The sequence below is a fragment of the Oncorhynchus mykiss genome, chromosome 9 (genome assembly GCF_057628025.1).
Source record: "Oncorhynchus mykiss isolate SJ-2025 chromosome 9, ASM5762802v1, whole genome shotgun sequence".
Taxonomy (NCBI): Eukaryota; Metazoa; Chordata; class Actinopteri; order Salmoniformes; family Salmonidae; genus Oncorhynchus; species Oncorhynchus mykiss.
This window is the reverse complement of record NC_143030.1, coordinates 81,472,728-81,487,398: the sequence shown is the minus strand read 5'-3', so window position 1 is coordinate 81,487,398 and position 14,671 is coordinate 81,472,728. Positions and strand designations below refer to the sequence as shown.

At 47.8% G+C, this 14,671-nt stretch overlaps 1 protein-coding gene and 1 long non-coding RNA gene across 3 annotated transcripts in view; both read right to left on the bottom strand.

Moving 5' to 3' along the window:
- Window positions 1–14,671, bottom strand: part of LOC149981353 (uncharacterized) — a 437,375-nt gene that overhangs the window by 186,915 nt on the left and 235,789 nt on the right. The window lies entirely within an intron of this gene.
- The window catches only part of fgd1 (FYVE, RhoGEF and PH domain containing 1), a 145,239-nt gene that overhangs the window by 102,392 nt on the left and 28,176 nt on the right, over window positions 1–14,671 (bottom strand). Inside the window, exon 1 of one of the 2 annotated variants that reach the window (XM_036989079.2) lies at window positions 1,289–1,876. The exons of the other annotated variant lie outside the window; for it this stretch is intronic. Within the exon in view, the coding sequence (XP_036844974.2) occupies window positions 1,289–1,346 (58 nt within the window). The 5' untranslated portion in view covers window positions 1,347–1,876. Of the gene's footprint in view, window positions 1–1,288; window positions 1,877–14,671 lie in introns of those variants that run through there. 2 annotated transcript variants of the gene reach the window in all.

Sequence of the window (14,671 nt, the reverse complement as noted above, 5' to 3'; positions counted from 1 at the left end):
CAGCCTGATACCAGCCTGAGACCAGCCTGATACCAGCCTAATACCAGCCTGAGACCAGCCTGATACCAGCCTGATATCTGCCTGATAACAGCCTGAGACCAGCCTGATATCTGCCTGATAGCTGCCTGAGAACAGCCTGAGACAAGCCTGATATCTGTCTGAGACCAGCCTGAGAGCAGCCTGAGACCAGCCTGGTATCTGCCTGAGAACAGCCTGAGACCAGCCTGATATCTGCCTGAGACCAGCCTGATATCTGCCTGAGACCAGCCTGAGACCAGACTGAGACCAGCCTGACACCAGACTGAGACCAGCCTGAGAACAGCCTGAGAACAGCCTGATATCTGCCTGAGACCAGCCTGAGAACAGCCTGAGAGCAGCCTGAGACCAGCCTGGTATCTGCCTGAGAACAGCCTGAGACCAGCCTGATATCTGCCTGATATCTGCCTGAGACCAGCCTGAGACCAGCCTGATACCAGCCTGAGACCAGCCTGAGACCAGCCTGATACCTGCCTGATATCTGCCTGAGACCAGCCTGATATCTGCCTGAGACCAGCCTGATATCTACCTGAGACCAGCCTGATACCTGCCTGATATCAGCCTGATACCAGCCTGAGACCAGCCTGAGACCAGACTGAGACCAGCCTGAGACCTGCCTGAGACCAGCTTGAGACCAGCCTAATACCAGCCTGAGACCAGCCTGAGACCAGCCTGATACCAACATACATACATAGAAGCCTAGAATTCCATTTGAAAGACACAGCACGGTGTGTTTTACTATAGAGTATTGAGCTAATGTGCAGCTTGTAGAGCTTGCAGCCCATTTCTTACACTCTTTTTTTACTAATAGCCATTACCCAGTGTTACCCCATTCATTGGGTCCTGGATGATTGTCCTTGAATGGATACACCAACATTTTGATCACACAGCCATGTCATTTATCCAAATATGTCCACTTGCATATGCACATTGTAGGTTACTAACAATAGATTACTTCACACATTATAAATGAATGTATGCAGTCGATAAATCATTGACACAGTTTTCACTGCTGCCTGCTGCAAACATCACATCACCTATAGTGATGTGGGTGGATGGGTGGCTATGCTCCCTGCTCTTCCATCTGTCTGGGGGACAAGCGCGACCTCGATGCATTACTACATGCAGGCTAGCACACATCCACTGCGGATATGCTGGTCTCCGATCATTAACTGCGCTATTTCACGGGAACAAACAGATAATGCACGGGCACAACGGATGACGGCGAATAAACGAATCCATATTGACTTACCCCGGAGCACACTGGTTTTATCCATGTACATCGCGCAGCAAAACACAAATCCAGTCATTAAAGAAAACGAACGGGAGACAGAATTCCCCCAATCGCGACGGAACAAGAACCTAGACGATGGGACCGAGCCACACAGTTACGGCTGTATTCATATTCCTAAAGCAATCCTTGGCTGTTCTGTGCGCCGCCGAGGAACAGACAGCCAGACTACACAAAATATATAGGTTAGAGGATGTAGGTTAAACGGTTGAGAGTGTGGTAAGGCAGTCGGGATTGCCCTCCCTGATCGTCAGAGCGTCGTCAGGCAGCAGCAGCAGCATCCTCTGCTCACTAGTGGCAACCGCAGGGATGCTATTAGCACCATCAAGCACCCGAAAGATTTTTCCTCTTGGCGACAAGGGTACTCGTAAAACGACACGACAGCCTTTCTAATCTATAGTGTTACAAATGTGGCGCATGAAACTCCATCAATGAAGGCAATTGTACAAAAAAAAAATTATAAAAAAATCTCAACGGATAATAAACTAAGATATTGCGCTGCTGTGTGGCTCCCCCACCCCTCTCTCTCTCTCTCTCTCTCTCTCTCTCTCTCTCTCTCTCTCTCTCTCTCTCTCCTCTGCTGTGTGGCTCCCCCACCCCTCTCTCTCTCTCTCTCCTCTGCTGTGTGGCCCCCCACCCCTCTCTCTCTCTCTCTCCTCTGCTGTGTGGCCCCCCACCCCTCTCTCTCTCTCTCTCCTCTGCTGTGTGGCTCCCCACCCCTCTCTCTCTCTCTCCTCTGCTGTGTGGCTCCCCCACCCCTCTCTCTCTCTCTCTCCTCTGCTGTGTGGCTCCCCACCCCTCTCTCTCTCTCTCCTCTGCTGTGTGGCTCCCCCACCCCTCTCTCTCTCTCTCTCCTCTGCTGTGTGGCCCCCCACCCCTCTCTCTCTCTCTCTCCTCTGCTGTGTGGCTCCCCACCCCTCTCTCTCTCTGTCCTCTGCTGTGTGGCTCCCCCACCCCTCTCTCTCTCTCTCTCTCCTCTGCTGTGTGGCTCCCCCACCCCTCTCTCTCTCCTCTCCTGTGTGGCCCCCCCACCCCTCTCTCTCCTCTCCGCTGCTGTGTGGCCCCCCCATCCCTCTCTCTCCTCTCCTGTGTGGCCCCCCCACCCCCCTCTCTCCTCTCCGCTGCTGTGTGGCCCCCCCACCCCTCTCTCTCCTCTCCTGTGTGGCCCCCCCACCCCCCTCTCTCCTCTCCGCTGCTGTGTGGCCCCCCCACCCCTCTCTCTCCTCTCCTGTGTGGCCCCCCCACCCCCCTCTCTCCTCTCCGCTGCTGTGTGGCCCCCCCACCCCTCTCTCTCCTCTCCTGTGTGGCCCCCCCACCCCTCTCTCTCCTCTCCTGTGTGGCCCCCCCACCCCTCTCTCTCCTCTCCTGTGTGGCCCCCCCACCCCTCTCTCTCTCTCCTCTCCTGTGTGGCCCCCCCACCCCTCTCTCTCTTCTCCGCTGCTGTGACACAGAGCGCCAGAGCGCAGCATCGTATTGTCAGCCCCGTTTTAGATGGGATATGACCCCAGCCTCAGCAGAGCCTCCTTCCCTTTCATCCTTTCCTCTCTCACACCCCTCCGGTCTCTCCCTCCATCTATCTCACTCTGACATCCTCCCTCCATCTATCTCACTCTGAAATCCTCCCTCCATCTATCTCACTCTGACATCCTCCCTCCATCTATCTCACTCTGACATCCTCCCTCCTTCTATCTATCTCACTCAGAAATCCTCCCTCCATCTATCTCACTCTGACATCCTTCTTCCATCTATCTCACTCTGAAATCCTCCCTTCATCTATCTCACTCTAAAATCCTCCCTTCGTCTATCTCACTCTGAAATCCTCCCTCTGTCTATCTCACTCTGAAATCCACCCTCCATCTATCTCACTCTGACATCCTTCCTCCATCTATCTCACTCTGAAATCCTCCCTCCATCTATCTCACTCTGAAATCCTCCCTGCATCTATCTCACTCTGAAATCCTCCCTTCATCTATCTAACTCACTCTGAAATCCTCCCTCCATCTATCTCACTCTGAAATCCTCCCTCCATCTATCTCACTCTGAAATCCTCCCTTCATCTATCTCACTCTGAAATCCTCCCTTCATCTATCTATCTCACTCTGAAATCCTCCCTTCATCTATCTCACTCTGAAATCCTCCCTTCATCTATCTCACTCTGAAATCCTCCCTTCATCTATCTAACTCACTCTGAAATCCTCCCTCCATCTATCTCACTCTGAAATCCTCCCTCCATCTATCTCACTCTGAAATCCTCCCTCCATCTATATCACTCTGACATCCTCCCTTCGTCTATCTATCTCACTCTGACATCCTCCCTCCATCTATCTCACTCTGACATCCTCCCTTCGTCTATCTATCTCACTCTGAAATCCTCCCTTCGTCTATCTATCTCACTCTGAAATCCTCCCTTCGTCTATCTCTGTTTCCTTGACAACACATTTGAGGTACAGTATATCAGTTTGGTTCTCTGCGGTCAGAACACAACTCCCGTTAGACAGACATGCTGCTCCATCATGCCACTATTGTTCTAGATGAAATATAGGTCTCATTGGCGAGCAAGATTTCAATCGTGCTACAATTGAAAATGATGCTTATTAATTAGCTGTTTCTTGATAGTCATTTCGATGGCACGACATTTCCCACAGACAGGTGACAGCGACAGAACACATCTCAGATAATTAACAGATTGGGGGGGGTACCCTGATTTATGACATTCTGATATATAACATCCAATATCAAAATACTGTACGACAAGCTTTGTGTGTGTGTGTGTGTGTGTGTGTGTGTGTGTGTGTGTGTGTGTGTGTGTGTGTGTGTGTGAGAGTGAGAGAGAGAGAGACGTGTGTGTGTGGCTGTCATAGATAGGAATTATAGGGCTTCTCCTCCTCCTCCCTCTCCTTGGCCCGTGTCAGGTCACCCTGCTGGGGGTGCTGTGTGAGCAGCTCTCCCCTCCCGCCCTCCTCCCTCTCCTTGGCCCGTGTCAGGTCACCCTGCTGGGGGTGGTGTGTGAGCAGCTCTCCCCTCCATCCCTCCAGCCCTGACTCTCTCTACGGCCACTAAATGGAGAGATTTACCCTCTGATTTCCCCAGACAGAGCGCCATCTGCCCACTGTCACCACACACACACACACACAATACGACAACGGAACACGCAACACCATGCTAAGATTAAGACAAACACAGAGAGACGAACACACTCACACACACATAGCCTATTGTACTGTAGACACTAATATAAACTAACACAAATGGTAACAAACAAACACACACACAACACAACCCCCCCCCCACACACACACACACAACCCCCCCACACACACACCCACACACACACACACACACACAACCCCCCCCCACACACACACACACACAACCCACACACACACACACACACACACACACACAACCCCCCCCCCCACACACACACACACACAACCCACACACACACACACACACACACACACACACACACACACACACAACCCCCCCCCCACACACACACACACACAACCCACACACACACACAACCTACACACACACAACCCACACACACACACAACCCACACACACACACAACCCACACACACACACAACCCACACACACACAACCCACACACACACACAACCCACACACACACACACACAACCCCCCCCCCACACACACACACACACACACACACAACCCACACACACAACCCCCCCCCCCCCCACACACACACACACACAACCCCCACACACACACTCCCACACACAGAATTGAATCTGCCATAAGCTGTGACCGTGCCTGCCAAATACATCTGATTTGCTGTCACTGCTCTACAGAAGGGCAACAGGAAGCTTCACAACAACTACGCATCGATCAAATTTCAATCCAATTCATTGATAAAGCCCTTCTTACATCAGCTGATATCTCAACGTGCTGTACAGAAACCCAGCCTAAAACCCCCAAACAGCAAGCAATGCAGGTGTAGAAGCACGGTGGCTAGGAAAAACTAGAAAGGCCAGAATGTAGGAAAAAACCTAGAGAGGAACCAGGCTATGAGAGGTGGCCAGTCCTCTTCTGGCTGTGCCGGGTGGAGATTAGAAACCTAGAGAGGAACCAGGCTATGTGGGGTGGCCAGTCCTCTTCTGGCTGTGCCGGGTGGAGATTAGAAACCTAGAGAGGAACCAGGCTATGTGGGGTGGCCAGTCCTCTTCTGGCTGTGCCGGGTGGAGATTAGAAACCTAGAGAGGAACCAGGCTATGAGAGGTGGCCAGTCCTCTTCTGGCTGTGCCGGGTGGAGATTAGAAACCTAGAGAGGAACCAGGCTATGTGGGGTGGCCAGTCCTCTTCTGGCTGTGCCGGGTGGAGATTAGAAACCTAGAGAGGAACCAGGCTATGAGGGGTGGCCAGTGAACAAACCCTTTTAAGCCCACTACAACCCTAACACAATCACAGTACCCATTTCAATTACTATGTATGTCATAAGGACATAATGTGATTGGCTTTTAAATAAACCTTAAAATCTTTAGGCATGGTCTGTCCCCCAAATGGACACCCTTATACAGGTGCTGGATATTAATTTGATCACTCCGTTGTCGCTCAGAATTTGAGCGAGGTCGGGCACTGATGTTGGGTGATTAAGCCTGGCTCGCAGTCGGTGTTCAAATTAATCTCAAAGGTGTTTGATGGGGTTGAGGTCAGGGCTCTGTGCAGGCCAGTCAAGTTCTTCCACACCGATCTCGACAAACCATATCTTTATGGACCTCGCTTTGTGCACGGGGGCATTGTCATGCTGAAACAGGAAAAGGGCCTTCCCCAAACTGTTGTCACAAAGTTGGAAGCACAGAATCGTCTACAGCAGTGGTTCCCAAACTTTTTATAGGCCCGTACCCCTTAAAACATTCAACCTCCAGCTGTGTACCCCCTCTAGCACCAGGGTCAGCTCACTCCCAAATGTTGTTTTTTGCCATCATTGTAAGCCTGCCACACACACCCTATACAATACATTTATTAAACACAAGAATGAGTGTGAGTTTTTGTCACAACCCGGCTCGTGGGAAGTGACAAAGAGCTCTTATAGGACCAGGGCACAAATAATAATATAATAATAATCAATCATTTTGCTCTTTATTTAACCATCTTACATATAAAACCTTATTTGTTCATCGAAAATGGTGATGAATTGTTTAACTTGTGTCAAAATTGTTTAACTTGTGTCAAACTTTTTTAGCCTCTACAAGCTTCCCACAATAAGTTGGGTGAATTTTGGCCCATTCCTCCTGAAAGAGCTGGTGTAACTGAGTCAGGTTTGTAGGCCTCCTTGCTCGCACACGCTTTTTCAGTTCTGCCACCACATTTTCTATTGGATTGAGGTCAGGGCTTTGTGATGGCCACTCCAATACCTTGACTTTGTTGGCCTCAAGCCATTTTGCCACAACTTTTGAAGTATGCTTGGGGTTATTGTCCATTTGGAAGACCCATTTGCGGCCAAGCTTTAACTTCCTGACTGATGTCTTGAGATGTTGCTTCAATATATCCACGCATAATTTTCCTACCTCATGATGCCATCTATTTTGTGAAGTGCGCCAGTCCCTCCTGCAGCAAAACACCCCCACAACATGATGCTGCCACCCTCGTGCTTCATGGTTGGGATGGTGTTCTTCGGCTTGCAAGCATCCCCCTTTTTCTCCAAACATAACGATGGTCATTATGGCCAAACAGTTATATTTTTGTTTCATCAGACCAGAGGACATTTCTCCAAAAAGTACGATCTTTGTCCCCCATGTGCAGTTGCAAACCGTAGTCTGTTTTTTTATGGTGGTTTTGAAGCAGAGGCTTCTTCTGTACTAAGCGGTCTTTCAGGTTATGTCGATATGGGACTTGTTTTACTGTGGATATAGATACTTTTGTACCTGTTTCATCCAGCATCTTCACAAGGTCCTTTGCTGTTGTTCTGGGATTGATTTGCACTTCTCGCACCAAAGTACGTTCATCTCTAGAAGACAGAATGCGTCTCCTTCCTGAGCGGTATGAGGGCTGCGTGGTCCCATGGTGTTTATACTTGCGTACTATTGTTTGTACAGATGAACATGGTACCTTCAGGCATTTGGAAATTCCTCCCAAGGATGAACCAGAGTTGTGGAGGTCTACAATCTTTTCTGAGATCTTGGCTGATTTCTTTTGATTTCCACATGATGTCAAGCAAAGAGTCACTGAGTTTGAAGGTCGGCCTTGAAAGACATCGACAAGTACACCTCCAATTAACTCAAATGATGTCAATTAGCCTATCAGAAGCTTCTAAAGCCATGACATAATTTTCTGGAATTTTCCAAGCTGATTAAAGGCACAGTCAACTTAGTGTATGTAAACTTCTGACCCACTGGAATTGTGATACAGTGAATTATAAGTGAAATAATCTGTCTGTAAACAATTGTTGGAAAAAGGACTTGTGTCATGCTCAAAGTAGATGTCCTAACCGACTTGCCAAAACTATAGTTTGTTAACAAGAAATGTGTGGAGTGGTTGAAAAACTGACTCCAACCTAAGTGTATGTAAACTTCCGACTTCAACTGTAGTTGCGGAGGAACTGTAATCCTAGGTTCAGATCATTCAGTCGAGAAACAGGCCAGTCGTGTAAGAAACTGTAATCCTAGGTTCAGATCATTCAGTCGAGAAACCGGCCAGTCGTGTGAGAAACTCGCCATCATGCAAGCGGTCAGACAAGTGAAAACGATGGTCAGTAAAGAAAACTTTAAGCTCGTCTCTCAATTTAAAGAAATGTGTCAATACTTTGCCCCAGTGCACTTCTGTATGTTGTAAAAGCGTCACATGGTTGCTGCCCATATCGTTGCATAATGCAGAAAATACACGAGAGTTAATGGGGCCTTGCTTTAACAAAGTTAACCATTTTCACTGTAGTGTCCTAAACGTCTTTCAAGCTATCAGGCATTCCCTTGGCAGCAAGAGCCTCTCGGTGGATGCTGCAGTGTACCCAAGAGCCTCTAGGTGGATGCTGCAGTGTACCCAAGTGGTGTCGGGAGCAACTGCTTGCATGTGCGTTACCACTCTATGTCTCCCTGTCATGGCTTTTGCTCCATCAGTACAGATACAAACATGAGCGGCAGTTACGTTTGGCTCCATTTGGACCGCTAATTCCTGCGAGAGAGTAACGATTGTGATTGGATGTTAATTATCTGACTAGGCTACCTGTATTTAACATTGTGTTGTTATTTCGCTGAACACTACACGCTGAACGAGGCTACGCAGGTGAGAGAGAGAAAAAAACTCACCCAAATGTATAGTCCCATTGGAAAATATAGATGGACTGTTTGAAAATGTGCGGAATTTAATAAAAAATGTGAATCACATTTTTATTTGGAGTACCCCCGACAGCTTTGAGCCTAGGGGTAATACCTGGTCTAGAATGTCATCGTATGACGCAGCGATAAGATTTCCCATCACTGGAACTAAGGAGCCCGAACCATGAAAAACAGCCCTAGACAATTATTCCTCCTCCACCAAACTTTACGGTTGTAAATATGCATTCGAGCAAGAAGCTTTTGTTCTCCTGGCATCCGTGTTTCCACTGCTCAAGAGTCCAATGGCAGCGAGCTTTACACCACTCCAGCCGATGCTTGGCATTGCGCACGGTGATGTTAGGCTTGTGTGCTGCTGCTCGGCCACGGAAACCCATTTCATGAAGCTACTGACGAACAGTTATTGTGCTGACGTTGATTCCAGAGGCAGTTTGGAACTCGGTAGTGAGTGTATCAACTAAGGACGCGCTACCGCTTTAGCACTCTCTCTCTAATATACAGAAGGTGTTTGATGGGGTTGAGGTCAGGGCTCTGTGCAGGCCAGTCAAGTTCTTCCACACCGATCTCGACAAACCATATCTTTATGGACCTCGCTTTGTGCACGGGGGCATTGTCATACTGAAACAGGAAAAGGGCCTTCCCCAAACTGTTGTCACAAAGTTGGAAGCACAGAATCGTCTACAGCAGTGGTTCCCAAACTTTTTATAGGCCCGTAACGTATGTATTTTTTTCCATGGAAGTGTGTGAAACAGAAACGAAAAACGTGGGATTTTGTAAATCTATGTGAAAACGTGGAAATGTTGCATTACGTTAGCAGTAGCCTTGCAGCCACGTCAAGGAGGCATCGACACAATATTGGCACATTACATTTTGTTACAGACCATCGGAAACAAAAGTAAACCTTGAATTTGTAGGTTTAAAATGTCCCTCGTGTCCAGTGTTGGTCTGGCCAATATTGCGTCACTTTAACAATGTTTACATATGATGTATTACTCATCTCATATGTATATACTGTATTCTATTCTACTCTATCTACGTCTATGTATTACTCATCTCATATGTATATACTGTATTCTATTCTACTCTATCTACGTCTATGTATTACTCATCTCATATGTATATACTGTATTCTATTCTACTCTATCTACGTCTATGTATTACTCATCTCATATGTATATACTGTATTCTATTCTACTCTATCTATGTCTATGCATTACTCATCTCATATGTATATACTGTATTCTATTCTACTGTATCTACGTCTATGGGCGCTCCAACATTGCTCGTTCAATATTTACATATATATAACACTGATGGATCTCAAGGGCTTTTAGATGCCCATCCATAGTGAATGGCGTAAGGGTTAGGGGTTGGATTCAGGGCTACATTTAGGTCCTGTCATTGCGTCTCATCTATTCTTGTCCCGTGGTGTGTGTGTGCGGACTGGAATGCAGGGAGAGAACGGATCGGAATGTAAGTTCAGCCATCTTCGACATCCATAACATAGACCTAGATAGTATAGACCTAGATAGTATAGACCTAGATAGTATAGACCTAGATAGTATAGACCTAGATAGTATAGACCTAGATAGTATAGACCTAGAGATAGTATAGACCTAGATAGTATAGACCTAGATAGTATAGACCTAGATAGTATAGACCTAGATAGTATAGACCTAGAGATAGTATAGACCTAGATAGTATAGACCTAGATAGTATAGACCTAGATAGTATAGACCTAGAGATAGTATAGACCTAGATAGTATAGACCTAGATAGTATAGACCTAGATAGTATAGATCTAGATAGTATAGACCTAGATAGTATAGACCTAGAGATAGTATAGACCTAGATAGTATAGACCTAGATAGTATAAACCTAGATAGTATAGACCTAGATAGTATAGACCTAGATAGTATAGACCTAGATAGTATAGACCTAGATAGTATAGACCTAGATAGTATAGCTGCTGCGTGGTCGACATTTCAGCTAATTTAGTAGATGCTCTTATCCAGATCAAAGTACAGTAGTGAGAGTATACATTTTCATACTGGTCGGCGTGGGAAACAAACCCAACAACCCTGGGGGTTGCAAAGCGCCATGCTCTACCAACTGAGGCACACACAGGACCTGTTTGTTGTATGAGTGTTAATTAAGGCTCCCAAATGGTGTCCAAATGTCTATATAGTGCACTACTTTTGCACAGGGCCCTGCACTATATATAGGGAATAGGGTGTGATTTGGGACGAAGCCTTCAGTGGTAATTGGAAGACAGCTTCCTGTATATAACAGTCCAACCTCTCCAACCTGTATATATAACAGTCCCCTCTCCAACCTCTCAAACCTGTATATAACAGTCCCCTCTCCAACCTGTATATAACAGTCCCCTCTCCAACCTCTCCAACCTGTATATAACAGTCCCCCTCTCCAACCTGTATATATAACAGTCCCCCTCTCCAACCTGTATATAACAGTCCCCTCTCCAACCTGTAAATAACAGTCCCCTCTCCAACCATTTATATAACAGTCCCCCTCTCCAACCTGTATATAACAGTCCCCTCTCCAACCTGTAAATAACAGTCCCCTCTCCAACCATTTATATAACAGTCCCCCTCTCCAACCTGTATATAACAGTCCCCCTCTCCAACCTGTATATATGGGGCAGCAGGGCAGCCCAGTGGTTACAGTGTTGGACTAGTAACCGGAAGGTTGCAAGTTCATACCCCCGAGCTGACAAGGTACAAATCTGTCGTTCTGCCCCTGAACAGGCAGTTAACCCACTGTTCCTAGACCAGTTAAACCCACTGTTCCTAGGCCGTTATTGAAAATAAGAATTTGTTCTTAACTGACTTGCCTAGTTAAATAAAGGTTAAATAAATAAAGAGAGAGAGCGAGGGAAAGAGAGAGATAAAGCAGAAGTCAGTTTTGATAAAGTAATTATTCTTATTCTCAACTGAATCCTGAATCTTTATTTCATATGCTCATTGAGATAAAAAAAATATATGTTTTTACAAGAAAGACCTGTTAATTTAATCTCATAAAACAGACCTTACTCAATGGCACCCACACACATTGTCTCTGTCCTAATGTGCATCCTGTTCCCTATCTAGTGCATGGAGGGAAGGGGAGTGCCCTTGAATGGGAGAAATGTGTGTGTAAAGGGCTGGCTGGGAGGGGGGAAGTGATTCAAGTAATCAGCCAGTCGGTCACATGGCTTTTTCCCTGCCGCCTGCTCTTATTACATTTGTCTGCAGTGGAATCCAAGGCCTGGAGTAGTCAGTTCCTCTCTCTCCCTCCTCTCGGTGGAATCCAAGGACTGGAGTAGTCAGTTCCTCTCTCTCCCTCCTCTCGGTGGAATCCGAGGACTGGAGTAGTCAGTTCCTCTCTCTCTTTCCCTCCTCTCGGTGGAATCCAAGGACTGGAGTAGTCAGTTCCTCTCTCTCCCTCCTCTCGGTGGAATCCAAGGACTGGAGTAGTCAGTTCCTCTCTCTCTCTCCTCTTAGTGGAAACCAAGGACTGAGGTAGTCAGTTCCTCTCTCTCTCCTCTCAGTGGAAACCAAGAAGTGAGGTAGTCAGTTCCTCTCTCTCTCCTCTTAGTGGAAACTAAGGACTGGAGTAGCCAGTTCCTCTCTCTCTCTCCTCTCAGTGGAAACCAAGGACTGAGGTAGTCAGTTCCTCTCTCTCCTCTCAGTGGAAACCAAGGACTGAGGTAGTCAGTTCCTCTCTCTCCTTTCAGTGGAATCCAAGGACTGAGGTAGTCACTTCCTCTCTCTCTCTCCTCTCAGTGGAAACCAAGGACAGGGGTAGTCACTTCCTCTCTCTCTCTCCTCTTAGTGGAAACCAAGGACTGAGGTAGTCAGTTCCTCTCTCTCTCTCCTCTTAGTGGAAACCAAGGACTGAGGTAGTCAGTTCCTCTCTCTCTCCTCTTAGTGGAAACCAAGGACTGGAGTAGTCAGTTCCTCTCTCTCTCTCCTCTTAGTGGAAACCAAGGACTGAGGTAGTCAGTTCCTCTCTCTCTCCTCTTAGTGGAAACCAAGGACTGAGGTAGTCAGTTCCTCTCTCTCTCTCTCCTCTTAGTGGAATCCAAGGACTGGAGTAGTCAGTTCTTCTCTATCTCTCCTCTTAGTGGAAACCAAGGACTGAGGTAGTCAGTTCCTCTCTCTCTCTCCTCTTAGTGGAATCCAAGGACTGGAGTAGTCAGTTCCTCTCTCTCTCTCATCTCAGTGGAAACCAAGGACTGGAGTAGTCAGTTCCTCTCTCTCTCCTCTTAGTGGAAACCAAGGACTGAGGTAGTCAGTTCCTCTCTCTCTCTCTCCTCTTAGTGGAATCCAAGGACTGGAGTAGTCAGTTCCTCTCTCTCTCTCTCCTCTCAGTGGAAACCAAGGACTGGAGTAGTCAGTTCCTCTCTCTCTCATCTCAGTGGAAACCAAGGACTGGAGTAGTCAGTTCCTCTCTCTCTCCTCTTAGTGGAAACCAAGGACTGAGGTAGTCAGTTCCTCTCTCTCTCTCTCCTCTTAGTGGAAACCAAGGACTGAGGTAGTCAGTTCCTCTCTCTCTCTCTCCTCTCAGTGGAAACCAAGGACTGAGGTAGTCAGTTCCTCTCTCTCCTCTCAGTGGAAACCAAGGACTGAGGTAGTCAGTTCCTCTCTCTCTCCTCTTAGTGGAAACCAAGGACTGAGGTAGTCAGTTCCTCTCTCTCTCCTCTTAGTGGAAACCAAGGACTGAGGTAGTCAGTTCCTCTCTCTCCTCTCAGTGGAAACCAAGGACTGAGGTAGTCAGTTCCTCTCTCTCTCCTCTTAGTGGAAACCAAGGACTGAGGTAGTCAGTTCCTCTCTCTCTCCTCTTAGTGGAAACCAAGGACTGAGGTAGTCAGTTCCTCTCTCTCTCCTCTCAGTGGAAACCAAGGACTGAGGTAGTCAGTTCCTCTCTCTCCTCTCAGTGGAAACCAAGGACTGAGGTAGTCAGTTCCTCTCTCTCCTCTCAGTGGAAACCAAGGACTGAGGTAGTCAGTTCCTCTCTCTCCTCTCAGTGGAAACCAAGGACTGAGGTAGTCAGTTCCTCTCTCTCTCCTCTTAGTGGAAACCAAGGACTGAGGTAGTCAGTTCAACACTCTCCTCTCAGTGGAAACCAAGGACTGAGGTAGTCAGTTCCTCTCTCTCCTCTCAGTGGAAACCAAGGACTGAGGTAGTCAGTTCCTCTCTCTCCTCTCAGTGGAAACCAAGGACTGAGGTAGTCAGTTCCTCTCTCTCTCCTCTTAGTGGAAACCAAGGACAGGGGTAGTCAGTTCCTCTCTCTCTCCTCTTAGTGGAATCCAAGGACTGGAGTAGTCAGTTCTTCTCTCTCTCTCCTCTTAGTGGAAACCAAGGACTGAGGTAGTCTCTCACGTCTCTTGCTCCCACCACTCTGCTCCTCTGCTCCTCTACTCACTCTGCTCACTCTGCTCACTCTCTCTCTCTCTCTCTCTGTCTGTCGGTCTCTCGCTCTTTCTCTGCCCCTCGTTCTGTCTTCCAAGCTCGCTCTCTCTCCCACTCTCTCTCTAGCCCTCCTGTCTCTCTCTACCTCTCTCAGGATATCTCTGTTTGGTAATTCTAATCTGTTTCCACCATGCTCCTCCCTCTCCTCAAGGTGATTAAAACCTCTTCCTATAATCTCAGTAGGTTCAACGTAACTCCCCGATACCACTTCAGTGATTAAAGACTCCTCGCTCACTCGCTCTTTCTCCCTCTCTCCCTCGCTCTCTTACTATCTCTCTCTAACTCCCTCCCTCCCTCTCTCTCTCTCTCTCCCTCCCTCTCTCCCTCTCTCTCTCTCCCTCTTACTATCTCTCTCTCTCCCTCCCTCTCCCTCGCGCTCTTACTATCTCTCTCTCTCTCTCCCTCCCTCTCCCTCTTACTATCTCTCTCTCTCCCTCCCTCCCTCTCTCTCGCGCTCTCTCTCTCTTTCCCTCTCTCTCTCCTGCCACGTTGTCTGTGGCATGGAATGGCATGGAATCCGAATGCACACACACACACACTGACAAGGTGACACACTCCCCTTCCTTCTCTCC